Source organism: Salvelinus alpinus, chromosome 8 (genome assembly GCF_045679555.1).
Source record: "Salvelinus alpinus chromosome 8, SLU_Salpinus.1, whole genome shotgun sequence".
NCBI lineage: Eukaryota > Metazoa > Chordata > Actinopteri > Salmoniformes > Salmonidae > Salvelinus > Salvelinus alpinus.
In genome coordinates this window covers 48,525,076-48,551,556 of record NC_092093.1, presented here as the reverse complement: position 1 = coordinate 48,551,556, position 26,481 = coordinate 48,525,076, and the positions used below count along the sequence as shown (strand labels likewise).

Sequence of the window (26,481 nt, the reverse complement as noted above, 5' to 3'; positions counted from 1 at the left end):
TCTATATGACTATAGGAGACAGCTAAATCCAGTAGAGTAGTCTATATGACTATAGGAGACAGCTAGGTGCAGTAGAGTAGTCTATATGACTATAGGAGACAGCTAGATGTAGTAGAGTAGTCTATATGACTATAGGAGACAGCTAGATGCAGTAGAGTAGTCTATATGACTATAGGAGACAGCTAGATGCTGTAGAGCAGTCTATAGGAGACAGCTAGGTTCAGTAGAGTAGTATATATAACTATAGGAGACAGCTAGATGCAGTAGAGTAGTCTATATGACTATAGGAGACAGCTAGATGCAGTAGAGTAGTCTATATGACTATAGGAGACAGCTAGATGCAGTAGAGTAGTCTATATGACTATATGAGACAGCTAGATGCTGTAGAGTAGTCTATATGACTATAGGAGACAGCTAGATGCAGTAGAGAAGTCTATATGACTATAGGAGACAGCTAGATGCAGTAGAGTAGTCTATATGACTATAGGAGACAGCTAGATGCAGTAGAGTAGTCTATATGACTATAGGAGACAGCTAGATGCTGTAGAGTAGTCTATAGGAGACAGCTAGGTGCAGTAGAGTAGTCTATATGACTATAGGAGACAGCTAGACGCAGTAGAGTAGTCTATATGACTATAGGAGACAGCTAGATTAAGTAGAGTAGTCTATATGACTATAGGAGACAGCTAGACGCAGTAGAGTAGTCTATATGACTATAGGAGACAGCTAGACGAAGTAGAGTAGTCTATATGACTATAGGAGACAGCTAGATGCAGTAGAGTAGTCTATATGACTATAGGAGACAGCTAGATGCTGTAGAGTAGTCTATATGACTATAGGAGACAGCTAGGTGCAGTAGAGTAGTCTATATGACTATAGGAGACAGCTAGATGCAGTAGAGTAGTCTATATGACTATAGGAGACAGCTAAATCCAGTAGAGTAGTCTATATGACTATAGGAGACAGCTAGGTGCAGTAGAGTAGTCTATATGACTATAGGAGACAGCTAGATGCAGTAGAGTAGTCTATATGACTATAGGAGACAGCTAGATGCAGTAGAGTAGTCTATATGACTATAGGAGACAGCTAGATGCTGTAGAGTAGTCTATAGGAGACAGCTAGGTGCAGTAAAGTAGTATATATAACTATAGGAGACAGCTAGATGCAGTAGAGAAGTCTACATGACTATAGGAGACAGCTAGATGCAGTAGAGTAGTCTATATGACTATAGGAGACAGCTCAATCCAGTAGAGTAGTCTATATGACTATAGGAGACAGCTAGGTGCAGTTGAGTAGTCTATATGACTATAGGAGACAGCTAGATGCAGTAGAGTAGTCTATATGACTATAGGAGACAGCTAGGCGCAGTAGAGTAGTCTATATGACTATCGGAGACAGCTAGATGCAGTAGAGTAGTCTATATGACTATAGGAGACAGCTAAATCCAGTAGAGTAGTCTATATGACTATAGGAGACAGCTAGGTGCAGTAGAGTAGTCTATATGACTATAGGAGACAGCTAGATGTAGTAGAGTAGTCTATATGACTATAGGAGACAGCTAGATGCAGTAGAGTAGTCTATATGACTATAGGAGACAGCTAGATGCTGTAGAGTAGTCTATAGGAGACAGCTAGATGCTGTAGAGTAGTCTATAGGAGACAGCTAGGTGCAGTAGAGTAGTATATATAACTATAGGAGACAGCTAGATGCAGTAGAGTAGTCTATATGACTATAGGAGACAGCTAGATGCAGTAGAGTAGTCTATATGACTATAGGAGACAGCTAGATGCAGTAGAGAAGTCTACATGACTATAGGAGACAGCTAGATGCAGTAGAGTAGTCTATATGACTATAGGAGACAGCTAAATCCAGTAGAGTAGTCTATATGACTATAGGAGACAGCTAGGTGCAGTAGAGTAGTCTATATGACTATAGGAGACAGCTAGATGCAGTAGAGTAGTCTATATGACTATAGGAGACAGCTAGATGCAGTAGAGTAGTCTATATGACTATAGGAGACAGCTAGATGCAGTAGAGTAGTCTATATGACTATAGGAGACAGCTAGATGCTGTAGAGTAGTCTATAGGAGACAGCTAGGTGCAGTAGAGTAGTCTATATGACTATAGGAGACAGCTAGATGCAGTAGAGTAGTCTATCTGACTATAGGAGACAGCTAGATGCAGTAGAGTAGTCTATATGACTATAGGAGACAGCTAGATGCAGTAGAGTAGTCTATATGACTATAGGAGACAGCTAGATGCAGTAGAGTAGTCTATATGACTATAGGAGACAGCTAGATGCAGTAGAGTAGTCTATATGACTATAGGAGACAGCTAGATGCAGTAGAGTAGTCTATATGACTATAGGAGAAAGCTAGATGCAGTAGAGTAGTCTATATGACTATAGGAGACAGCTAGATGCAGTAGAGTAGTCTATATGACTATAGGAGACAGCTAGACGCAGTAGAGTAGTCTATATGACTATAGGAGACAGCTAGATGCAGTAGAGTAGTCTATATGACTATAGGAGACAGCTAAATGCAGTAGAGTAGTCTATATGACTATAGGAGACAGCTAGATGCAGTAGAGTAGTCTATATGACTATAGGAGACAGCTAGACACAGTAGAGTAGTCTATATGACTATAGGAGACAGCTAGATGAAGTAGAGTAGTCTATATGACTATAGGAGACAGCTAGACACAGTAGAGTAGTCTATATGACTATAGGAGACAGCTAGATGCAGTAGAGTAGTCTATATGACTATAGGAGACAGCTAGGTGCAGTAGAGTAGTCTATATGACTATAGGAGACATCTAGGTGCAGTAGAGTAGTCTATATGACTATAGGAGACAGCTAGACACAGTAGAGTAGTCTATATGACTATAGGAGACAGCTAGACACAGTAGAGTAGTCTATATGACTATAGGAGACAGCTAGATGCAGTAGAGTAGTCTATATGACTATAGGAGACAGCTAGACGCAGTAGAGTAGTCTATATGACTATAGGAGACAGCTAGGTGCAGTAGAGTAGTCTATATGACTATAGGAGACAGCTAGGTGCAGTAGAGTAGTCTATATGACTATAGGAGACAGCTAGGTGCAGTAGAGTAGTCTATATGACTATAGGAGACAGCTAGGTGCAGTAGAGTAGTCTATATGACTATAGGAGACAGCTAGATGCAGTAGAGTAGTCTATATGACTATAGGAGACAGCTAGGTGCAGTAGAGTAGTCTATATGACTATAGGAGACAGCTAGATGCAGTAGAGTAGTCTATGACTATAGGAGACAGCTAAATCCAGTAGAGTAGTCTATATGACTATAGGAGACAGCTAGGTGCAGTAAAGTAGTCTATATGACTATAGGAGACAGCTAGATGCAGTAGAGTAGTCTATATGACTATAGGAGACAGCTAGATGCTGTAGAGTAGTCTATATGACTATAGGAGACAGCTAGGTGCAGTAGAGTAGTCTATATGACTATAGGAGACAGCTAGATGCAGTAGAGTAGTCTATATGACTATAGGAGACAGCTAGATGCAGTAGAGTAGTCTATATGACTATAGGAGACAGCTAGATGCAGTAGAGTAGTCTATGACTATAGGAGACAGCTAGATGCAGTAGAGTAGTCTATATGACTATAGGAGACAGCTAGATGCACTAGAGTAGTCTATATGACTATAGGAGACAGCTAGATGCAGTAGAGTAGTCTATATGACTATAGGAGACAGCTAGATGCAGTAGAGTAGTCTATATGACTATAGGAGACAGCTAGGTGCAGTAGAGAAGCCTATATGAGTATAGGAGACAGCTAGGTGCAGTAGAGTAGTCTATATGACTATAGGAGACAGCTAGGTGCAGTAGAGTAGTATATATGAGTATAGGAGACAGCTAGGTGCAGTAGAGTAGTATATATGAGTAGTCTATATGACTAAAGGAGACGACAGTGCCCTCGGAAAGTATTCAGACCCTTTGACCTTTTCCACACTTTGTTACGTTACAGCTTTATTCTAAAATTGATTACATAAAAAATAAATCCTAATCAATCCACACATAATGCCCCATAATGACAAAGCGAAAACAGTTTTTTTGGATTTATAAATATAATGAACGGAAATACCTTATTTACATAATATTCAGACCCTTTGCTGTGAGACTCAAAATTGAGATCCGTCGCATCCTGTTTCCATTGATCATCCTTGAGATGTTTCTACATCTTGATTGGAGTCCACTTGTTGTAAATTAAATTGATTGGACATGATTTGGAAAGGCACACACCTGTCTATATACGGTCACACTTGACAATGCATGTCAGCGCAACAACCAAGCCATGAGGTCAAAGGAATTGTCTGTAGAGCTCTGAGACAGGATGATGTCGCGGCACAGATCTGCGGAAGAGTAGCCAAGAAATGTCAGCAGCATTTAAGATCCACAAGAACACAGTGGCCTCCATCAATCTTAAATGGAAAGTATGGAATCACCAAGACTTTTCCTAGAGCTGGGCTCCTGTTCAAACTGAGCAATCGCGGGAAACAGACCTCTGTGGAGATGGGAGAACCTTCTAGAAGGACAACCATCTCTGCAGCACTCCACCAATCTGGCCTTTATGGTAGTGGCCAGACGGAAGCCACTCCTCAGTAAAAGGCACATGACAGCCAACTTACAGTTTGCCAAAATGCACTGAAAGACTCTCAGATCATGATAAACGAGATTCCGTGGTCTGATAAAACTAAGATTGAACTCTTTGGCCTGAATACCAAGTGTCACCCTTGGAGCAAACCTGGCACCATCCCTACAGTGAAGCATGGTGGTGGCAGCTTCGTGCTGTGGGGATGTTTTTCAGCGGCAGGGACTGGAGACTACGTAGTCAGGACAGAGGAAAAGATGAATGGAGCAAAGTACAGAGAGATCCTTGATAAAAACCTCCTACAGAGTGCTCAGGACATCAGACTGGGGCGAAAGTTCACCTTCCAACAGGACAACGACCCTAAGTATACAGCCAAGACAATGCAGGAATGGCTTCCGGACAAGTCTCTGAATGTCCTTAAGTGGCCCAGCCAGAGCCCGGACTTGATCCCAATTGAACATTTCTGGAGAGACCTGAAAACAGCTGTGCAGTGACGCTCCCCTTCCAACCTGACAGAGCTTGAGAGGATCTGCAGAAAAGAATGGGATAAAATCCACAAATACAGGTGTGCCAAGCCTGTATCTTCATACCCAAGAAGACTTCAGGCTGGTCTGAATACTTATGTAAATGTGAAATTTCCGTTTATTATTTTATTACGTTTGCAAAAATGTCTAAAACCTGTTTTTGCTTCATCATTATTGGGTATTGTGATGTCATTATGGGGTATTGTGATGCCATTATGGGGTATTGTGATGTCATTATGGGGTGTTGGGTGTCGATTGATGAGGAAAAAACACAATTTAATCAATTTTAGAATAAGGCTGTAACCTAACAAATTGTGGAAAAAGTCCCGGGGTCAGAATACTTTCCGAATGCACTGTATATGTCCATAGGAGACAGCTAGATGCAGTAAATGAATGTTTTAATGAAGTTCAGCTGTCTCAGTGTGGGTAGGCTATTTCCCACATGTGTTCTCTTATTCGGGTCTATGGTGTGTTAAGTGTAGTAGATCATGTGCCCAGGGCCCCAGGCCGTAGCCCATGTCTGGAAATTGAAGTATGGACGACTTTCAGGCTTTCCATAGTCAATGACATCATTCAGCTACTCCTGCAGAGGTAGCCCAGACAGAGAGGGAGAGAGAAACAGTTTATGAGTGAAATAGTGTTGCCTCGAAGGTGCCTGGTAACACACGGCTAAAGGGCAATGACATGAAATCCATGTTTCACTTGGACTGGGATCAAGAAAGGTTTTAAATCTAGTTTTATTGTAAGAGTCAGGAACAATGTTAGAGGAGGTGTTGTCGAGGCTAGAGGAGGTGTTGTCGAGGCTAGAGGAGGTGTTGTCGAGGCTAGAGGAGGTGTTGTCGAGGCTAGAGGAGGTGTTGTCGAGGTTAGAGGAGGTGTTGTCGAGGCTAGAGGAGGTGGTGTCGAGGCTAGAGGAGGTGGTGTCGAGGCTAGAGGAGGTGGTGTCGAGGCTAGAGGAGGTGGTGTCGAGGCTAGAGGAGGTGGTGTCGAGGCTAGAGGAGGTGTTGTCGAGGCTAGAGGAGGTGTTGTCGAGGCTAGAGGAGGTGTTGTCGAGGTTAGAGGAGGTGTTGTCGAGGTTAGAGGAGGTGTTGTCGAGGTTAGAGGAGGTGTTGTCGAGGTTAGAGGAGGTGTTGTCAAGGTTAGAGGAGGTGTTGTCAAGGTTAGAGGAGGTGTTGTCAAGGTTAGAGGAGGTGTTGTCAAGGTTAGAGGAGGTGTTGTCAAGGTTAGAGGAGGTGTTGTCAAGGTTAGAGGAGGTGTTGTCAAGGTTAGAGGAGGTGTTGTCAAGGTTACAGGAGGTGTTGTCAAGGTTACAGGAGGTGTTGTCAAGGTTAGAGGAGGTGTTGTCAAGGTTAGAGGAGGTGTTGTCGAGGTTAGAGGAGGTGTTGTCGAGGTTAGAGGAGGTGTTGTCGAGGTTAGAGGAGGTGTTGTCGAGGTTAGAGGAGGTGTTGTCGAGGTTAGAGGAGGTGTTGTCGAGGTTAGAGGAGGTGTTGTCGAGGTTAGAGGAGGTGTTGTCGAGGCTAGAGGAGGTGTTGTCGAGGTTAGAGGAGGTGTTGTCGAGGTTAGAGGAGGTGTTGTCGAGGCTAGAGGAGGTGTTGTCGAGGCTAGAGGAGGTGTTGTCGAGGCTAGAGGAGGTGTTGTCGAGGCTAGAGGAGGTGTTGTCGAGGCTAGAGGAGGTGTTGTCGAGGCTAGAGGAGGTGTTGTCGAGGCTAGAGGAGGTGTTGTCGAGGCTAGAGGAGGTGTTGTCGAGGTTAGAGGAGGTGTTGTCGAGGTTAGAGGAGGTGTTGTCGAGGTTAGAGGAGGTGGTGTCGAGGCTAGAGGAGGTGGTGTCGAGGCTAGAGGAGGTGGTGTCGAGGCTAGAGGAGGTGGTGTCGAGGCTAGAGGAGGTGGTGTCGAGGCTAGAGGAGGTGGTGTCGAGGCTAGAGGAGGTGGTGTCGAGGCTAGAGGAGGTGGTGTCGAGGCTAGAGGAGGTGGTGTCGAGGCTAGAGGAGGTGGTGTCGAGGCTAGAGGAGGTGGTGTCGAGGCTAGAGGAGGTGGTGTCGAGGCTAGAGGAGGTGGTGTCGAGGCTAGAGGAGGTGGTGTCGAGGCTAGAGGAGGTGGTGTCGAGGCTAGAGGAGGTGGTGTCGAGGCTAGAGGAGGGGGTGTCGAGGCTAGAGGAGGTGGTGTCGAGGTTAGAGGAGGTGTTGTCGAGGTTAGAGGAGGTGTTGTCGAGGTTAGAGGAGGTGTTGTCGAGGTTAGAGGAGGTGTTGTCGAGGTTAGAGGAGGTGTTGTCGAGGTTAGAGGAGGTGTTGTCGAGGTTAGAGGAGGTGTTGTCGAGGTTAGAGGAGGTGTTGTCGAGGTTAGAGGAGGTGTTGTCAAGGTTAGAGGAGGTGTTGTCAAGGTTAGAGGAGGTGTTGTCAAGGTTAGAGGAGGTGTTGTCAAGGTTAGAGGAGGTGTTGTCAAGGTTACAGGAGGTGTTGTCAAGGTTACAGGAGGTGTTGTCAAGGTTAGAGGAGGTGTTGTCAAGGTTAGAGGAGGTGTTGTCAAGGTTAGAGGAGGTGTTGTCAAGGTTAGAGGAGGTGTTGTCAAGGTTAGAGGAGGTGTTGTCAAGGTTAGAGGAGGTGTTGTCAAGGTTAGAGGAGGTGTTGTCAAGGTTAGAGGAGGTGTTGTCAAGGTTAGAGGAGGTGTTGTCAAGGTTAGAGGAGGTGTTGTCAAGGTTAGAGGAGGTGTTGTCAAGGTTAGAGGAGGTGTTGTCAAGGTTAGAGGAGGTGTTGTCAAGGTTAGAGGAGGTGTTGTCAAGGTTAGAGGAGGTGTTGTCAAGGTTAGAGGAGGTGTTGTCAAGGTTAGAGGAGGTGTTGTCAAGGTTAGAGGAGGTGTTGTCAAGGTTAGAGGAGGTGTTGTTGAATCTGGAGGAAGTGTTGTCAAGGCTAGAGGAGGTGTTGTCAAGGCTAGAGGAGGTGTTGTCATGGTTGGAGGAGGTGTTGTCAAGGCTAGAGAAGGTGTTGTCAAGGCTAGAGAAGGTGTTGTCGAGTCTGGAGGAGGTGTTGTTGAGTCTGGAGGAGGTGTTGTCAATGTTTGAGGAGGTGTTGTCAAGGCTAGAGGGTGTGTTGTCTAGGCTAGAGGAGGTGTTGTCAAGGATAGAGGAGGTGTTGTCAAGGCCAGAGGTGTTGTCAAGGCCAGAGGTGTTGTCAAGGCCAGAGGTGTTGTCAAGGCCAGAGGAGGTGTTGTCAAGGCCAGAGGAGGTGTTGTCAAGGCCAGAGGAGGTGTTGTCAAGGCCAGAGGAGGTGTTGTCAAGGCCAGAGGAGGTGTTGTCAAGGCCAGAGGAGGTGTTGTCAAGGCCAGAGGAGGTGTTGTCAAGGCCAGAGGAGGTGTTGTCAAAGATAGAGGAGGTGTTGTCAAAGATAGAGGAGGTGTTGTCAAAGATAGAGGAGGTGTTGTCAAAGATAGAGGAGGTGTTGTCAAAGATAGAGGAGGTGTTGTCAAAGATAGAGGTTTGTGTTGTCAAAGATAGAGGTTTGTGTTGTCGAGTCTAGACGACTTGTTTTGGAATGGATCACTGCTGGCCAACTGTTGGATGAAATATAATACAAAATCATGCGTTCTTGATTACATGCTGTCTCTGAACTTCAAACTGATGGACAGACAGACGGGTGGACAGACAGTAGTAGTAGTGCTTCCTCATTATGCCTTAGGTGGCCAGTCTAACAGGCCTCTGGCAGGACTGGAGGGATACAGTAGGAAACACCAGTCTAACAGGCCTCTGGCTGGTACAGTAGGAAACACCAGTCTAACAAGCCTCTGGCTGGTACAGTAGGAAACACCAGTCTAACAAGCCTCTGGCCGGACTGGAGGGATACAGTAGGAAACACCATTCTAACAGGCCTCTGGCTGGACTGGAGGGATACAGTAGGAAACACCAGTCTAACAGGCCTCTGGCTGGTACAGTAAGAAACACCAGTCTAACAGGCCTGGAGGTACCGGTACAGAGTCAATGTGGAGGCTATATACAGGGGGTACCGGTACAGAGTCAATGTGGAGGCTATATACAGGTGGTACCGGTACAGAGTCAATGTGGAGGCTATTTACAGGAGGTACCGGTACAGAGTCAATGTGGAGACTATATACAGGGGTACCGGTACAGAGTCAATGTGGAGACTATATATAGGGGTACCGGTACAGAGTCAATGTGGAGACTATATACAGGGGTACCGGTACAGAGTCAATGTGGAGGCTATATACAGGTGGTACCGGTACAGAGTCAATGTGGAGACTATATATAGGGGTACCGGTACAGAGTCAATGTGGAGACTATATACAGGGGTACCGGTACAGAGTTGTTACGAATCCCTTTGGCCCGACAGTCTAGGGGGGATGGTAATGGGACCCGTAACACAACTCATGCAAATTATAGTAGTGAAAACGTAACAGTGAGAACAAATAACACAGACAACTTAATTACCGTCAAACACTAAATGTTTATTTATAAACACACGGTAAATGGGGGGGAAGCAGGAAAAGGGGCTGAGCGGGACCCAAGGAATGAAAGAATAATAATTCAAAAACACCCCTAACCTAGACTAGCCTACTTCACAAACAGCTAACTAACTAACCAAAAATACAGGGGGTGGTCCGCCCAGTTCTAACTAGTGTTTTTAACAATGTTTAACTACGGGTAGTGTAGCCCAAGGGCGACTTGTCTGGTTACCCCCTTTTCCCACCATCAAACAAACACTCAAACACCATAACCAAAACAATACTCACAGGTGGGGACAAAGTGACATGTAGATGCAAAACACACAAGCGATCTACAGACAGAAGGCATGTTACAAAGAGATTGAGCTGGGGAGAAAACAACTGACAGGGGTTTTAAACCAAGGGAAAGGGACTGTGATTGGGTAAGGGAAAAGGAGCAGGTGTCTTCCGATTAGCGACTGATTGATGACTGATTGGGGAATGATTATTGTCACCTGTGAGTAGGGGAGAAGGAGAGAAAAGAAATACACACAGGATACACACAGAACACTTGTATCCGTAACAGAGTCAATGTGGAGACTATATACAGGGGGTACTGGTACAGAGTCAATGTGGAGGCTATATACAGGGGGTACCAGTACAGAGTCAATGTGGAGGCTATATACAGGGTGTTACGGTACAGAGTCAATGTGGAGGCTATATAGAGGGGGTACCGGTACAGAGTCAATGTGGAGGCTATATACAGGAGGTACCAGTACAGAGTCAATGTGGAGGCTAAATACAGGGGGTACCAGTACAGAGTCAATGTGGAGGCTATATACAGGGGGTACCGGTACAGAGTCAATGTGGAGGCTAAATACAGGGGGTACCAGTACAGAGTCAATGTGGAGGCTATATACAGGGGGTACCCGTACAGAGTCAATGTGGAGGCTATATACAGGGTGTTACAGTACAGAGTCGATGTGGAGGCTATATACAGGGTGTTACGGTACAGAGTCAATGTGGAGGCTATATACAGGGGGTACCGGTACAGAGTCAATGTGGAGGCTATATACAGGGTGTTACAGTACAAAGTCAGTGTGGAGGCTATATACAGGGGGTACCGGTACAGAGTCAATGTGGAGGCTATATACAGGGGGTACCGGTACAGAGTCAATGTGGAGACTATATACAGGGGTACTGGTACAGAGTCAATGTGGAGGCTATATACAGGGGGTACCGGTACAGAGTCAATGTGGAGACTATATACAGGGGGTACCGGTACAGAGTCAATGTGGAGACTATATACCGGTACAGAGTCAATGTGCGGGGGCACCGGTTATTTGAGGTAGTATGTACATGTAGGTAGAGTTATTAAAGTGACTATGCATAGATGATAACAGAGAGTGGCAGTGGTGTAAAGAGGGGGGGGGCAATGCGAGTAGTCTAGGTATCCATTTGACTAGATGTTCAGGAGTCTTATGGCTTGGGGGTAGAAGCTGTTTAGAAGCCTCTTGGACCTAGACTTGGCTCTCCGGTTCCGCTTGCCATGCGGTAGCAGAGAGAACAGTCTATGACTAAGGTGGCTGGAGTCCTTGACAATTTTTAGGGCCTTCCTCTGACACCGCCTGGTACAGAGGTCCTGGATGGCAGGAAGCTTGGCCCCAGTGATGTACTGGGCCGTACGCACTACCCTCTGTAGTGCCTTGCAGTCGGAGGCCGAGCAGTTGCCATACCAGGCAGTGATGCAACCAGTCAGGATGCGCTCGATGGTGCAGCTGTAGAACCTTTAGAGGATCAGAGGACACATGCCAAATCTTTTGCGCCCTCTTCCCGACTGTCTTGGTGTGCTTGGACCATATTAGTTTGTTTGTGATGTCTCTACCTTCTTGCCCTTTGTGTTGTTGTCTGTGCCCAACAATGTTTGTACCATGTTTTTTCCTGTTACCATCTTGTGCTGCTGCCATGGTGTGTTGCTACCATGTTGTGTTGTCATGTGATGCTACCATGCTGTGTTGTTGTCTTAGATCTCTCTTTATGTAGTGTTGTGGTGTCTCTCTTGTCGTGATGTTTGTTTTGTCCTATATTGTATTTTATTTTTTATCCCAGCTCCCATCCCCGCAGGAGGCCTTTTGCCTTTGGTTAGGCCGTCATTGTAAATAATGATTTGTTCTAAACTGAATTGCCTAGTTAAATAAAGGTTACACATACATTGTTTAGGAAACTATTTCTGAATCATAATTAACAGGTTTGGAGAGCCTTTAAAACATGAAAGAAAGAATACGGGTGTTTTGATTCATTCAGTTCTTCAACCCATGTTAGAAGATTAGTGTACATAGAATTATAACAGGGAGAACACTGTACAATAGTAGGTTATACCCTGGTCTATTACCTGCACTAACCATGGGACTGTTATAACAGGGAGAATACTGTACAATAGTAGGTTATACCCTGGTCTACTACCTGCACTAACCATGGGACTGTTATAACAGGGAGAATACTGTACAATAGTAGGTTATACCCTGGTCTATTACCTGCACTAACCATGGGACTGTTATAACAGGGAGAATACTGTACAATAATAGGTTATACCCTGGTCTATTACCTGCACTAACTATGGGACTGTTATAACAGGGAGAATACTGTACAATAGTAGGTTATACCCTGGTCTATTACCTGCACTAACCATGGGACTGTTATAACAGGGAGAATACTGTACAATAGTAGGTTATACCTTGGTCTACTACCTGCACTAACCATGGGACTGTTATAACAGGGAGAATACTGTACAATAGTAGGTTATACCCTGGTCTATTACCTGCACTAACCATGGGACTGTTATAACAGGGAGAATACTGTACAATAGTAGGTTATACCCTGGTCTATTACCTGCACTAACCATGGGACTGTTATAACAGGGAGAATACTGTACAATAGTAGGTTATACCCTGGTCTACTACCTGCACTAACCATGGGACTGTTATAACAGGAAGAATAGTGTACAATAATAGGTTATACCCTGGTCTATTACCTGCACTGACTATGGGACTGGTATAACAGGGAGAACACTGTACAATAGTAGGTTATACCCTGGTCTATTACCTGCACTAACCATGGGACTGTTATAACAGGGAGAATACTGTACAATAGTAGGTTATACCCTGGTCTATTACCTGCACTAACCATGGGACTGTTATAACAGGGAGAATACTGTACAATAGTAGGTTATAACCTGGTCTATTACCTGCACTAACCATGGGACTGTTATAACAGGGAGAATACTGTACAATAGTAGGTTATACCCTGGTCTACTACCTGCACTAACCATGGGACTGTTATAACAGGGATAATACTGTACAATAATAGGTTATACCCTGGTCTATTACCTGCACTAACTATGGGACTGTTATAACAGGGAGAATACTGTACAATAGTAGGTTATACCCTGGTCTACTACCTGCACTAACCATGGGACTGTTATAACAGGGAGAATACTGTACAATAGTAGGTTATACCCTGGTCTATTACCTGCACTAACCATGGGACTGTTATAACAGGGAGAATACTGTACAATAATAGGTTATACCCTGGTCTATTACCTGCACTAACTATGGGACTGTTATAACAGGGAGAATACTGTACAATAGTAGGTTATACCCTGGTCTATTACCTGCACTAACCATGGGACTGTTATAACAGGGAGAATACTGTACAATAGTAGGTTATACCCTGGTCTACTACCTGCACTAACCATGGGACTGTTATAACAGGGAGAATACTGTACAATAGTAGGTTATACCCTGGTCTATTACCTGCACTAACCATGGGACTGTTATAACAGGGAGAATACTGTACAATAGTAGGTTATACCCTGGTCTATTACCTGCACTAACCATGGGACTGTTATAACAGGGAGAATACTGTACAATAGTAGGTTATACCCTGGTCTACTACCTGCACTAACCATGGGACTGTTATAACAGGAAGAATAGTGTACAATAATAGGTTATACCCTGGTCTATTACCTGCACTGACTATGGGACTGTTATAACAGGGAGAACACTGTACAATAGTAGGTTATACCCTGGTCTATTACCTGCACTAACCATGGGACTGTTATAACAGGGAGAATACTGTACAATAGTAGGTTATACCCTGGTCTATTACCTGCACTAACCATGGGACTGTTATAACAGGGAGAATACTGTACAATAGTAGGTTATAACCTGGTCTATTACCTGCACTAACCATGGGACTGTTATAACAGGGAGAATACTGTACAATAGTAGGTTATACCCTGGTCTACTACCTGCACTAACCATGGGACTGTTATAACAGGGATAATACTGTACAATAATAGGTTATACCCTGGTCTATTACCTGCACTAACTATGGGACTGTTATAACAGGGAGAATACTGTACAATAGTAGGTTATAGCCTGGTCTATTACCTGCACTAACCATGGGACTGTTATAACAGGGAGAATACTGTACAATAGTAGGTTATACCCTGGTCTATTACCTGCACTAACCATGGGACTGTTATAACAGGGAGAATACTGTACAATAGTAGGTTATACCCTGGTCTATTACCTGCACTAACCATGGGACTGTTATAACAGGGAGAATAGTGTACAATAGGAGGTTATAACCTGGTCTATTACCTGCTCTAAGTATTGCGTCATGCATCAGGCTCAATCTGTTATGTCTTGATCTGAGCTCAGAGCCATAACAATTAAATTAGCTTATGTTTTTTAAAGTATATTATAAACTGTTACTAACGATCCTCAGCAACAACCACACGGCCGTGATGGCGTTTACATAGTAAGCAAATAAAGGTAAATTGAACAATTTAATTCAATGGAATGACAGTGTTGGCTATAATCAACTGAAGGGAACTAACAGTACACTGGCAGTTTAATATGTGTGCTTAAGGTTGAATTGATTTGCACCAAAGAAAACAAGGGGGGAACAACAATATATAAGAAAACAAGGGACAAGGGGAGAACATGGAGGTAGGAGGGGAGAACAGGGAGGTAGAAGGGGAGAACAGGGAGGTAGGAGGGGAGAACAGGGAGGTTAGGAGGGGAGAACAGGGAGGTAGGAGGGGAGAACAGGGAGGTAGGAGGGGAGAACAGCGAGGTAGGAGGGGAGAACAGGGAGGTAGGAGGAGAGAACAGGGAGGTAGGAGGGGAGAACAGGGAGGTAGAAGGGGAGAACAGTGAGGTAGGAGGGGAGAACAGGGAGGTAGGAGGGGAGAACAGGGAGGTAGGAGGGGAGAACAGGGAGGTAGGAGGGGAGAACAGGGAGGTAGGAGGGGAGAACAGGGAGGTAGAAGGGGAGAACAGGGAGGTAGGAGGGGAGAACAGGGAGGTAGGAGGGGAGAACAGGGAGGTAGGAGGGGAGAACAGGGAGGTAGGAGGGGAGAACAGGGAACTAGGGGGGGAGAACAGGGAGATAGGAGGGGAGAACAGGGAGGTAGGAGGGGAGAACAGGGAGGTAGGAGGGGAGAACAGGGAGGTAAGAGGGGAGAACAGGGAGGTAGGAGGGGAGAACAAGGGAGGTAGGAGAGAACAGGGAGGTAGGAGGGGAGAACAGGGAGGTAGGAGGGGAGAACAGGGAGGTAGGAGGGGAGAACATGGAGGTAGGAGCGAACAGGGAGACTAGGTGGGTAGTAGGGGAGAACAGGGAGGTAGGAGGGGAGAACAGGGAGGTAGGAGGGGAGAACAGGGAGGTAGGAGGGGAGAACAGGGAGGTAGGAGGGGAGAACAGGATGGTAAGAGGGGAGAACAGGGAGGTAGGAGGGGAGAACAGGGAGGTAGGAGGGGAGAACAGGGAGGTAGGAGGGGAGAACAGGGAGGTAGGAGGGGAGAACAGGGAGATAGGAGGGGAGAACAGGGAGATAGGAGGGGAGAACAGGGAGATAGGAGGGGAGAACAGGGAGGTAGGAGGGGAGAACAGGGAGGTAGGAGGGGAGAACAGGGAGGTAGGAGAGAACAGGGAGGTAGGAGGGGAGAACAGGGAGGTAGGAGGGGAGAACAGGGAGGTAGGAGGGGAGAACAGGGAGGTAGGAGGGGAGAACAGGGAGGTAGGAGGGGAGAACAGGGAGATAGGAGGGGAGAACAGGGAGGTAGGAGGGGAGAACAGGGAGGTAGGAGGGGAGAACAGGGAGGTAGGAGGGGAGAACAGGGAGGTAGGAGAGAACAGGGAGGTAGGAGGGGAGAATAGGTGGGTAGGAGGGGAGAACAGGGAGGTAGGAGGGGAGAACAGGAAGGTAGGAGGGGAGAACAGGGAGGTAGGAGGGGAGAACATGGATGTAGGAGGGGAGAACAGGGAGGTAGGAGGGGAGAACAGGGAGGTAGGAGGGGAGAACAGGGGGATAGGAGGGGAGAATAGGGAGGTAGGAGGGGAGAACAGGGAGGTAGGAGGGGAGAACAGGGAACTAGGGGGGGAGAACAGGGAGATAGGAGGGGAGAACAGGGAGGTAGGAGGGGAGAACAGGGAGGTAGGAGGGGAGAACAGGGAGGTAAGAGGGGAGAACAGGGAGGTAGGAGGGGAGAACAAGGGAGGTAGGAGAGAACAGGGAGGTAGGAGGGGAGAACAGGGAGGTAGGAGGGGAGAACAGGGAGGTAGGAGGGGAGAACATGGAGGTAGGAGCGAACAGGGAGACTAGGTGGGTAGTAGGGGAGAACAGGGAGGTAGGAGGGGAGAACAGGGAGGTAGGAGGGGAGAACAGGGAGGTAGGAGGGGAGAACAGGGAGGTAGGAGGGGAGAACAGGATGGTAAGAGGGGAGAACAGGGAGGTAGGAGGGGAGAACAGGGAGGTAGGAGGGGAGAACAGGGAGGTAGGAGGGGAGAACAGGGAGGTAGGAGGGGAGAACAGGGAGGTAGAAGGGGAGAACAGGGAGATAGGAGGGGAGAACAGGGAGGTTAGGAGGGGAGAACAGGGAGGTAGGAGGGGAGAACAGGGAGGTAGGAGGGGAGAACAGCGAGGTAGGAGGGGAGAACAGGGAGGTAGGAGGAGAGAACAGGGAGGTAGGAGGGGAGAACAGGGAGGTAGAAGGGGAGAACAGGGAGGTAGGAGGGGAGAACAGGGAGGTAGGAGGGGAGAACAGGGAGGTAGGAGGGGAGAACAGGGAGGTAGGAGGGGAGAACAGGGAGGTAGGAGGGGAGAACAGGGAGGTAGAAGGGGAGAACAGGGAGGTAGGAGGGGAGAACAGGGAGGTAGGAGGGGAGAACAGGGAGGTAGGAGGGGAGAACAGGGAGGTAGGAGGGGAGAACAGGGAACTAGGGGGGGAGAACAGGGAGATAGGAGGGGAGAACAGGGAGGTAGGAGGGGAGAACAGGGAGGTAGGAGGGGAGAACAGGGAGGTAAGAGGGGAGAACAGGGAGGTAGGAGGGGAGAACAAGGGAGGTAGGAGAGAACAGGGAGGTAGGAGGGGAGAACAGGGAGGTAGGAGGGGAGAACAGGGAGGTAGGAGGGGAGAACATGGAGGTAGGAGCGAACAGGGAGACTAGGTGGGTAGTAGGGGAGAACAGGTAGGTAGGAGGGGAGAACAGGGAGGTAGGAGGGGAGAACAGGGAGGTAGGAGGGGAGAACAGGGAGGTAGGAGGGGAGAACAGGATGGTAAGAGGGGAGAACAGGGAGGTAGGAGGGGAGAACAGGGAGGTAGGAGGGGAGAACAGGGAGGTAGGAGGGGAGAACAGGGAGGTAGGAGGGGAGAACAGGGAGATAGGAGGGGAGAACAGGGAGATAGGAGGGGAGAACAGGGAGATAGGAGGGGAGAACAGGGAGGTAGGAGGGGAGAACAGGGAGGTAGGAGGGGAGAACAGGGAGGTAGGAGAGAACAGGGAGGTAGGAGGGGAGAACAGGGAGGTAGGAGGGGAGAACAGGGAGGTAGGAGGGGAGAACAGGGAGGTAGGAGGGGAGAACAGGGAGGTAGGAGGGGAGAACAGGGAGATAGGAGGGGAGAACAGGGAGGTAGGAGGGGAGAACAGGGAGGTAGGAGGGGAAAACAGGGAGGTAGGAGGGGAGAACAGGGAGGTAGGAGAGAACAGGGAGGTAGGAGGGGAGAATAGGTGGGTAGGAGGGGAGAACAGGGAGGTAGGAGGGGAGAACAGGAAGGTAGGAGGGGAGAACAGGGAGGTAGGAGGGGAGAACATGGATGTAGGAGGGGAGAACAGGGAGGTAGGAGGGGAGAACAGGGAGGTAGGAGGGGAGAACAGGGAGGTAGGAGGGGAGAACAGGGAGATAGGAGGGGAGAACAGGGAGGTAGGAGGGGAGAACAGGGAGGTAGGAGGGGAGAACAGGGAGGTAGGAGGGGAGAACAGGGAGGTAGGAGGGGAGAACGGGGAGGTAGGAGGGGAGAACGGGGAGGTAGGAGTGGAGAACAGGTGGGTAGGAGGGGAGAAAAGGGCGAGGAAAAGGGTCTCTGTCCAGATAAACACACCAAGGCTTTGTTTATGTTGAGATCATTCGACCCCTAACTACCACAAGAAACAGCCTTTTCATGTCACCCTCATAGTCTGTCCACAATGGGAGAAAGAAACATCACAAAGCTGCTCTGGTCTGGTCTGGTCTGGTCTGGTCTGGTCTGGTCTGGTGTGGTCTGCTCTGGTCTGGTCTGCTTTGGTCTGGTCTGGTCTACTCTGGTCTGCTTGGTCTGGTCTGCTCTGGTCTGGTCTGGTCTGCTCTGGTCTGGACTGGTCTGGTCTACTCTGGTCTGGTCTGGTCTGGTCTGCTCTGGTCTGGTCTGGTCTGGTCTGCTCTGGTCTGGTCTGCTTTCGTCTGGTCTGGTCTGCTCTGGTCTGGTCTGCTCTAGTCTGCTTTGGTCTGGTCTGCTCTGGTCTGGTCTGCTCTGGTCTGGTCTGCTCTGGTCTACTCTTCTCTGGTCTGCTTTGGTCTGGTCTGCTCTGGTCTACTCTTCTCTGGTCTGCTTTGGTCTGCTCTGGTCTGCTTTGGTCTGGTCTGTTCTGGTCTGCACTAATCTGCTCTGGTCTGCTCTGGTCTGGTTTTCTCTGGTCTGCTTTGATCTGGTCTGTCCTGTTGTGGTGTTTTGTTATCTGGTCTCCTCTGCTCTTTTCTGCTTTGTTCTGGTGTTCTGTTGTCTGCTGTGGTCAGGTGTATTCTGGTGTGGTCTGCTCTGCTGTAGTCTGATGTGGTGTGGTCTGGTCTGGTGTGGTCTGGTCTGCTCCACTTTGCTTTTGTCTGGTCTGGTCTGGTCTGCTTTTGTCTGGTCTGGTCTGGTCTGGTTTTGTCTGGTCTGGTCTGCTCTGCTTTTGTCTGCTCTGGTCTGCTCTGGTCTGGTCTGCTCTGGTCTGGTCTGGTCTGGTCTGCTCTGGTCTGGTCTGCTCTGGTCTACTTTGGTCTGGTCTGGTCTGGTCTGCTTTTGTCTAGTCTGGTCTGGTCTGGCTGGGTGGGGTGGGTGGGTTGACAGAGGCATGGGTTATATCATTATGACAACTCAAATAGTTTCATCTTGTTCATCGTGTTTTGTTTTATGTGTAAGGATCCATAATAAATACAAATGAGAAAATGTTGGGGATTCGTCATCTACAGTATATAATTTGGAGATACATGGATGACAGATATAGGGATGACAGATATAGGGATGATAGATATAGGGATGATAGATATAGGGTCAGATATAGGGTCAGATATAGGGATGATAGATATAGGGTCAGATATAGAGTCAGATATAGAGATGATAGATATAGGGTCAGATATAGGGATGATAGATATAGGGTCAGATATAGGGTCAGATATAGGGATGATAGATATAGGGATGATAGATATAGGGATGACAGATATGGGGTCAGATATAGGGGTGACAAATATAGGGATGACAGATATAGGGTCAGATATAGGGATGACGGATATAGGGTCAGATATAGGGATGATAGATATGGGGTCAGATATAGGGATGACAGATATAGGGTCAGATATAGGGATGACAGATATAGGGTCAGATATAGGGATGATAGATATAGGGATGACAGATATAGGGTCAGATATAGGGATGACAGATATAGGGTCAGATATAGGGATGATAGATATAGGGTCAGATATAGGGGGGTCAGATATAGGGATGATAGATATGGGGTCAGATATAGGGATGACAGATATAGGGTCAGATATAGGGATGATAGATATGGGGTCAGATATAGGGATGACAGATATAGGGTCAGATATAGGGATGATAGATATGGGGTCAGATATAGGGATGATAGATATGGGGTCAGATATAGGGATGATAGATATGGGGTCAGATATAGGGATGACAGCTATAGGGATGATATATATAGGGTCAGATATAGGGGTGACAAATATAAGGGATGATAGATATAGGGTCAGATATAGGGATGATAGATATAGGGATGATAGATATAGGGTCAGATACACGGATGACAGATATAGGGATGATAGATATAGGGTCAGATATAGGGGTGACAAATATAGGGATGATAGATATAGGGTCAGATATAGGGATGATAGATATAGGGATGATAGATATAGGGTCAGATACACGGATGACAGATATAGGGATGAAAGATATAGGGTCAGATACACAGATGACAGATATAGGGATGATAGATATGGGGTCAGATATAGGGATGATAGATATAGGGCATATCCAAACAGTTTAGTTCGCTAAATATAAGCTATAATAATGTATTATCAACAAAGACTTGGACTGACTTTACTGTTCCATTGCTGGGAATAACAGATTTAGTTCTTATTCAATATTCCTCAAAGCTAGCAGAGAAACCGAGGACCGGGGAAATATTCTGACTGCACAACGTGTATTCATCTTTTCTCTGACCCTCCCAGCGGTTTGTGGAGCTGCAAGGTGGAATGGTAATGGACAGGTTCTGCTAGACAGTTAGAGACAGTTTGAGATGACCATGTGGGAATGCTTAACTGGACGATGAGTACAACAGCATGGGAGTGTCCCTGAGCCTTTAAATTACACAGGATGAGCTCTAGGACCGGCCTCTCATTAACGTACTGTAACACCGCATATCATCATTAGGAAGCCATGCTAGTTTCCAGGCTAAGATCAGAGTCTCGTAAAAAACACAGCTATTTATACTCAGGTCGGCTCTGGGCTGGTCTGGTCTGGTCTGCTGTAGTCTGGTCTGATCTGGTCTGCTCTGCTTTTGTCTGGTCTGGTCTGCTTTTGTGTGGTCTGTTGTGGTCTGCTCTGCTCTGCTGTAGTCTGATGTGGTCAGCTCTGGTCTGCTCTGGTCTGATCTGGGGTGATTTGATCTGGTCTGCTCTGGTCTGCTCTGCTCTGGGCTGGTCTGCTCTGGTCACCGTCATATATCACCCATCATCCCTCCATCCCTGGTTGGGTGGTGTTATATATTGGGTTAATACCTTTTGTACCTCCTACTTACTATAGTTGTATGCACATGGCATCATGGGTAATGGAGAATACAAGATGAGCACGTTCCCGTCTCATCATATTTGAATTGTTATACAGACTTGCTAATGAAACCCACGAGACATAACAAAAGATTGCAGACGAGTAAGTCTGAACCTACAGGAACTTTTCTGTCCAGAATAAGTTGGTTTTTACAAGTTTAAAACCGTTATTTTCCATGTTACAGTCTAGGCTAATGTTAGCACATTGTATTGCTAGCAGAGGCAAGTGCATAGTCGAGTTAGCTAAGAGAGAGGGAAAAGGATTCCAGGCGGATGTTGGAGCGGGAAAATAGCGTGATGAAAAGGAAGGAATATACAGTGTGTGAAGTAAATTACTTTTATTAAACTGTGAAGACACACTTTGGAATTGAAAACTACTAAATGATCAAACTTCAGGATGAAACGTCAGTGAGTGAAGTGAATGAAGATCACGTGACTAAGGAAAAATTTGCTGTAGTTGAGGACCATTTGGAAGTGAGTGACAATCAGGAACCTACTGAGAAATGACAAATGGCTAGAATTGTTGGAAACATTAGACAGTTTGATGAAAGTGTTGATGAGTCTACACTGATTGTAGTGGATTTGACGAGTGACATCAATAAGGGATCAGAGCTTTCACCTGGATTCACCTGGTTAGTCTATGTTATAGAAAGAGCAGGTGTCCCAATTGTTTTGTCCACTCAGTGTATACAGAATGGTTTGAAAATGTTGGTCTTGCAAAGGACATTGATGAGGACGAAATTGGGCCTAGAATTTTAGTGTCATGGGGCCAAAGACATTAGCAGCATACCACCCTACATCCCACTGCAGGCTTGCTTCTGAAGCTAAGCAGGGTTGGTCCTGGTTGGTCCCTGGATGGGAGACCAGATGCTGCTGGAAGTGGTGTTGGAGGGCCAGTAGGAGGCACTCTTTTCTCTGGTCTAATAAAATATCCCAATGCCCCAGGGCAGTGATTGGGGACATTGCCCTGTATATGGTGCCGTCTTTCAGATCGGACGTTAAATGGGTGTCCTGACTCTCTGTGGACACTAAAGATCCCATGGCACTTATCATAAGAGTAGGGGTGTTATTAAACCCGGTGTCTTGGCTAAATTCCCGATCTGGCTCTCATACCATCACGGTCACCTAATCATCCCCAGCTTACAATTGGTTCATTCATCCCCCTTCATCACCCCTGTAACTTTTCCCCAGGTCGTTGCTGTAAATGAGAATGTGTTCTCAGTCAACTTAACTGGTAAAATTAGGGTTAAATAAAAATATATGTAATTGACTACGCATCCTGCTACAGCCAGACAGGCCAGGCAATAAGACGTGTGGAAACACTGAATGGACACTTTTCAACAAAACCACTAGTTATTTCTGATAGGTTCCACAGAACCAATCAGGAAGAGGGAGAATCAATGACAACGTTTGCTTCTGCATTAAAGAAACTATCAGAGTACTGTGAGTTTACAGTGTTCTAAATGACACTATTTAGAGACAGACAATTATGTGGGCAACGGAGTGAAGCTACCCAAAGAGACTTTTGACTCAAAGCAATCTGACCTTGGCAAAGGCCATTGAAGTCAGTGTGTGCATGGAACTAGCTACTAAAGATACTCAACAGTTAAGTTCATCAGGAAAAGTGCACAGAGTTGTAAACTGAACATCTGAGACTGGGAAATAAAGGCACATGCTGTGGCAAAGCAAGACATCAGGTTTCTACATGCTGACGGAAGGACATCAGGTGTCTACATGCTGATGGAAGTATAGAGCCTGTGGTGGATGATACATGCTGATGGAAGGACAGAGCCTGTGGTGGATGCTACATGCTGATGGAAGTATAGAGCCTGTGGTGGATTCTACATGCTGATGGAAGTATAGAGCCTGTGGTGGATTCTACATGCTGATGGAAGGACAGAGCCTGTGGTGGATGTTACATGCTGATGGAAGTATAGAGCCTGTGGTGGATTCTACATGCTGATGGAAGTATAGAGCCTGTGGTGGATTCTACATGCTAATGGAAGGAAAGAGCCTGTGGTCAAACGGTATCGAACAAGCCTGCAGAAACAGAAGAGCTCAGAGAAAACGTCAAAGACTGAAAACAAGAAAGAGACATTCCAATAAAAGAAAAAGAGACGTGCTTTAGAGAACACCGAGGTGAGTCACTCATCAGCAAATGACACTGAATATATTGGCTGTTGCTGGGGGGGGGGGGTGTCGCATGGCTACGATGTCTCTCCCTTGGTAGAGGTTCAGGCGGTGGGTATAGGGACATAGGGGCAGCTATATCTCTGGTGTCAGGCTCTACGAAAAGACACTGAAACACCTTCTACTTCGGCCTGTTGTCACGCCCTGACATTAGTTACACATCTTGTAGTCTAGGCATATGTAGGTCTATGGTGAACTGAATTGGTTCCCAATCAGAGTCAGCTGTTTATCGTTGTCTCTGATTGGGGATCCTATTTAGGTTGCCATTTTCCCTTTTGGTTTTGTGGGTTCTTGTCTATGTGTAGTTGCCTGTCAGCACTCGTTTTATATAGATTCACGTTCGTTTTGTTACTTTGTTAGTTTGTTTAGTGTTTCTTTCTTCATTAAAAGAAGAATGTATGCATATCACGCTGCGCCTTGGTCTCCTCATTACAACGAACGTGACAGAAGAACCCACCACAAAAGGACCAAGCAGCGTGTGAATGAGGAGCGGACATCCTGGACCCGGGAGAAAGATGAGTGGAGGACATCCTGGACCTGGGAGGAGGTAATGGCAGGGAACAAGACCTTGCCATGGAAGCAAGTGGAGATAGCACAAGAGGAACGTCGACGATACGAGGGGACACAGTTAGCAAGGAAGCCCGAAAGGCAGCCCCAATAATTGTTTTGGGGGGGGGGTTACATGAGGAGATTGGCTGAGTTAGGTTGGAGACCTGAGCCAACTCCTCGTGCTTACCGTGGGGAGCGTGTAACTGGTCAGGCACCGTGTTATGCAGAGATGCCCACGGTGTCTCCAGTTCGCGTTCTTAGCCCGGTGCGCTCTATTCCAGCTCCTCGCATTTGCCGGGCTAGAATTGGCATCCAGCCAGGACGGATGGTGCCTGCTCAGCGCTCCTGGTCTCCAGTATACCTCCTTTGACCAGGATATCCTGCGCCGGCTCTGCGTACTGTGTCTAAGGTGCGTCTGCACAGCCCAGTGCGTCCTGTGCTAGTTCCCCGCACTTGCCGGGCTCAAGTGAGCATCCAGCCAGGACACATTGTGCCAGCTCTACACTGCAGATCTCCAGTGCGCCTCCACAGTCCAGACGGCCTGTGCCTCTTCCCCGCACTCGCCCTGAGGTGCGTGTCCTCAGCCCGGTACCACCAGTTCTGGCACCACGCATCAGGCTTCCAGTGCGCTTCCATAGTCCAGAGCTTCCGGCGACAGTACCCAGTCCAGAGCTTCCGGCGACAGTTCCCAGTCCAGAGCTTCCGTCGACAGTACCCAGTCCAGAGCTTCCGGCGACAGTACCCAGTCCAGAGCTTCCGGCGACAGTTCCCAGTCCAGAGCTTCCGGCGACATTTCACAGTCCGGAACCTCCAACGACGTTTCACAGTCCGGAACCTCCTACGACGGGCCACAGTCCGGAACCTCCTACGACGGGCCACAGTCCGGAACCTCCTACGACGGGCCACAGTCCGGAACCTCCTACGACAGGCCACAGTCCGGAACCTCCTACGACGGGCCACAGTCCGGAACCTCCTACGACGGGCCACAGTCCGGAACCTCCTACGACGGGCCACAGTCCGGAACCTCCAACGGCAGGCCACAGTCCGGAGCCTCCAGCGATCCCCAGTCCGGGGTCTCCAGCGACCGTCCCCAGCCCGGTGTCTCCAGCGATGGTCCCCAGCCCGGTGTCTCCAGCGAGGGTCTCCTGTCCGGGGCCTCCAGCGATGAGAGCATCCTGTCAGGCAGTAGGTATCACCGCCTGGTATGGCAACTGCACCGCCCGCAACCGCAGGACACTCCAGGGGGTGGTACGGTCTGCCCAACGCATCAGCGGGGACACACTACCTAACCTCCAGAACACCTACAATGTCACAGAAAGGCCAAAAAAAAAAAAATCAAGGACATCAACCACCCATGCCACGGTCTGTTCACCCCATTATCATCCAGAAGGAGAAGTGCTGTGTCAGAATCATGCTGTGGGAAACCTGGCACCATCTCTACGGTGAAGCATGGTGGTGGCAGCATCATAATGTCCAGGATGTTTTTCAGAGGCAGGGACTGGAGACTAGTCAGGATCGAGGGAAAGATGAACAGAGCAAAGTACAGAGAGATCCTTGATGAAAACCTGCTCCAGAGCACTTAGGACCTCAGACTTGGGCAAAGGTTCACCTTCCAACAGGACAACAACTCTAAGTACACAGTGAAGACACAGCAGGAGTGGCTTCGGGACAAGTCTCTGAATGTCCTTGAGTGGCCCAGCCAAAGCCCGGATTTGAACCCGATCGAACATCTCTGGAGAGATCTGAAAATAGTTGTACAGCGACGTTCCCCATCCAACCTGACAGAGCTTGAGAGGATCTGCAGAGAAGAATGGGAGAAACTCCCCATATACAGGTGTGCGAAGGATGTAGCATCATAGACAAGAAGACTTGAGGCTGTAATCTCTGCCAAAAGTGCTTCACTAAAGTACTGAGTAAAGGGTCTGAATACTTATGTAAATGTGAATGTAAATGTGATATTTCAGTGTTTTATTTTTAATAAATTAGCAGACATTTCTTTGTCATTATAGGGTATTGTGTGTAGATTGATGAGGGGGGAAAAAGTATTTAGTACATTCTAGATTAAGGTATGTCTTTTAATTTGTAATAAATTAGCCAACATTTCTAAAAACCTGTTTTCACTTTGTCATTATGGGATGGTGTGTGTAGACTGAGGAAAACTGTAACGTATCAAAATGTGGAAAAAGTCATCTGAATACTTTCTGAATGCACATTTTCACGCTTCGGTTGGATTTCATTTAGTGGTTATCCCTTGTCCCAACAGTCGACACAAATCTTCGCCAGTCACACTTGCTTGACACACTTCCCACAAACATGTCGCTTTCATGTGACACGTGTGTCTTGGGTTTTGTTATTTGTGCATCTGGCGAACTGGCACTGTCTCCTCCCTGGGAGCTGCGCTCAATTTGCCTCCAGCAAAGTCTTTCGTGGAATCTTTGATGCCTTGGCCCTCATGTCTCTCATGTAGCCTGTATGCCTCATGAGGAAGTATCTCCTGGGCTTCATACATATATCTATACATCATACATATATCTCCTCTTCATACGTGTGTGTTGATAACAGCCAAGTCAAACATGTTGTAGAACCTACGGAACAGAGTAGCGATGCTATTATATATAATAATAATATTAATATAGGTAATATTGACAAACACTATATATACCATTTATGTTATTTTATTTATTTATTTAATCTTTATTGAACTAGGCAAGTCGGTTAATACAAATTCTTATTTAC

At 47.1% G+C, this 26,481-nt stretch overlaps 1 protein-coding gene across 1 annotated transcript; it reads right to left on the bottom strand.

The window, feature by feature from the left end:
• Positions 1 to 4,310: 4,310 nt before the first annotated feature.
• Positions 4,311 to 24,919, bottom strand: LOC139582303 (dentin sialophosphoprotein-like). The gene is made up of 3 exons (XM_071412299.1): positions 24,770 to 24,919; positions 5,853 to 8,655; positions 4,311 to 4,387 (listed from the first exon to the last, which is right to left on the bottom strand). The coding sequence occupies exons 1-3, from the start codon at positions 24,917 to 24,919 to the stop codon at positions 4,311 to 4,313; spliced, it is 3,030 nt and encodes a 1,009-aa protein (XP_071268400.1).
• Between the last annotated feature and the right edge of the window lie 1,562 nt (positions 24,920 to 26,481).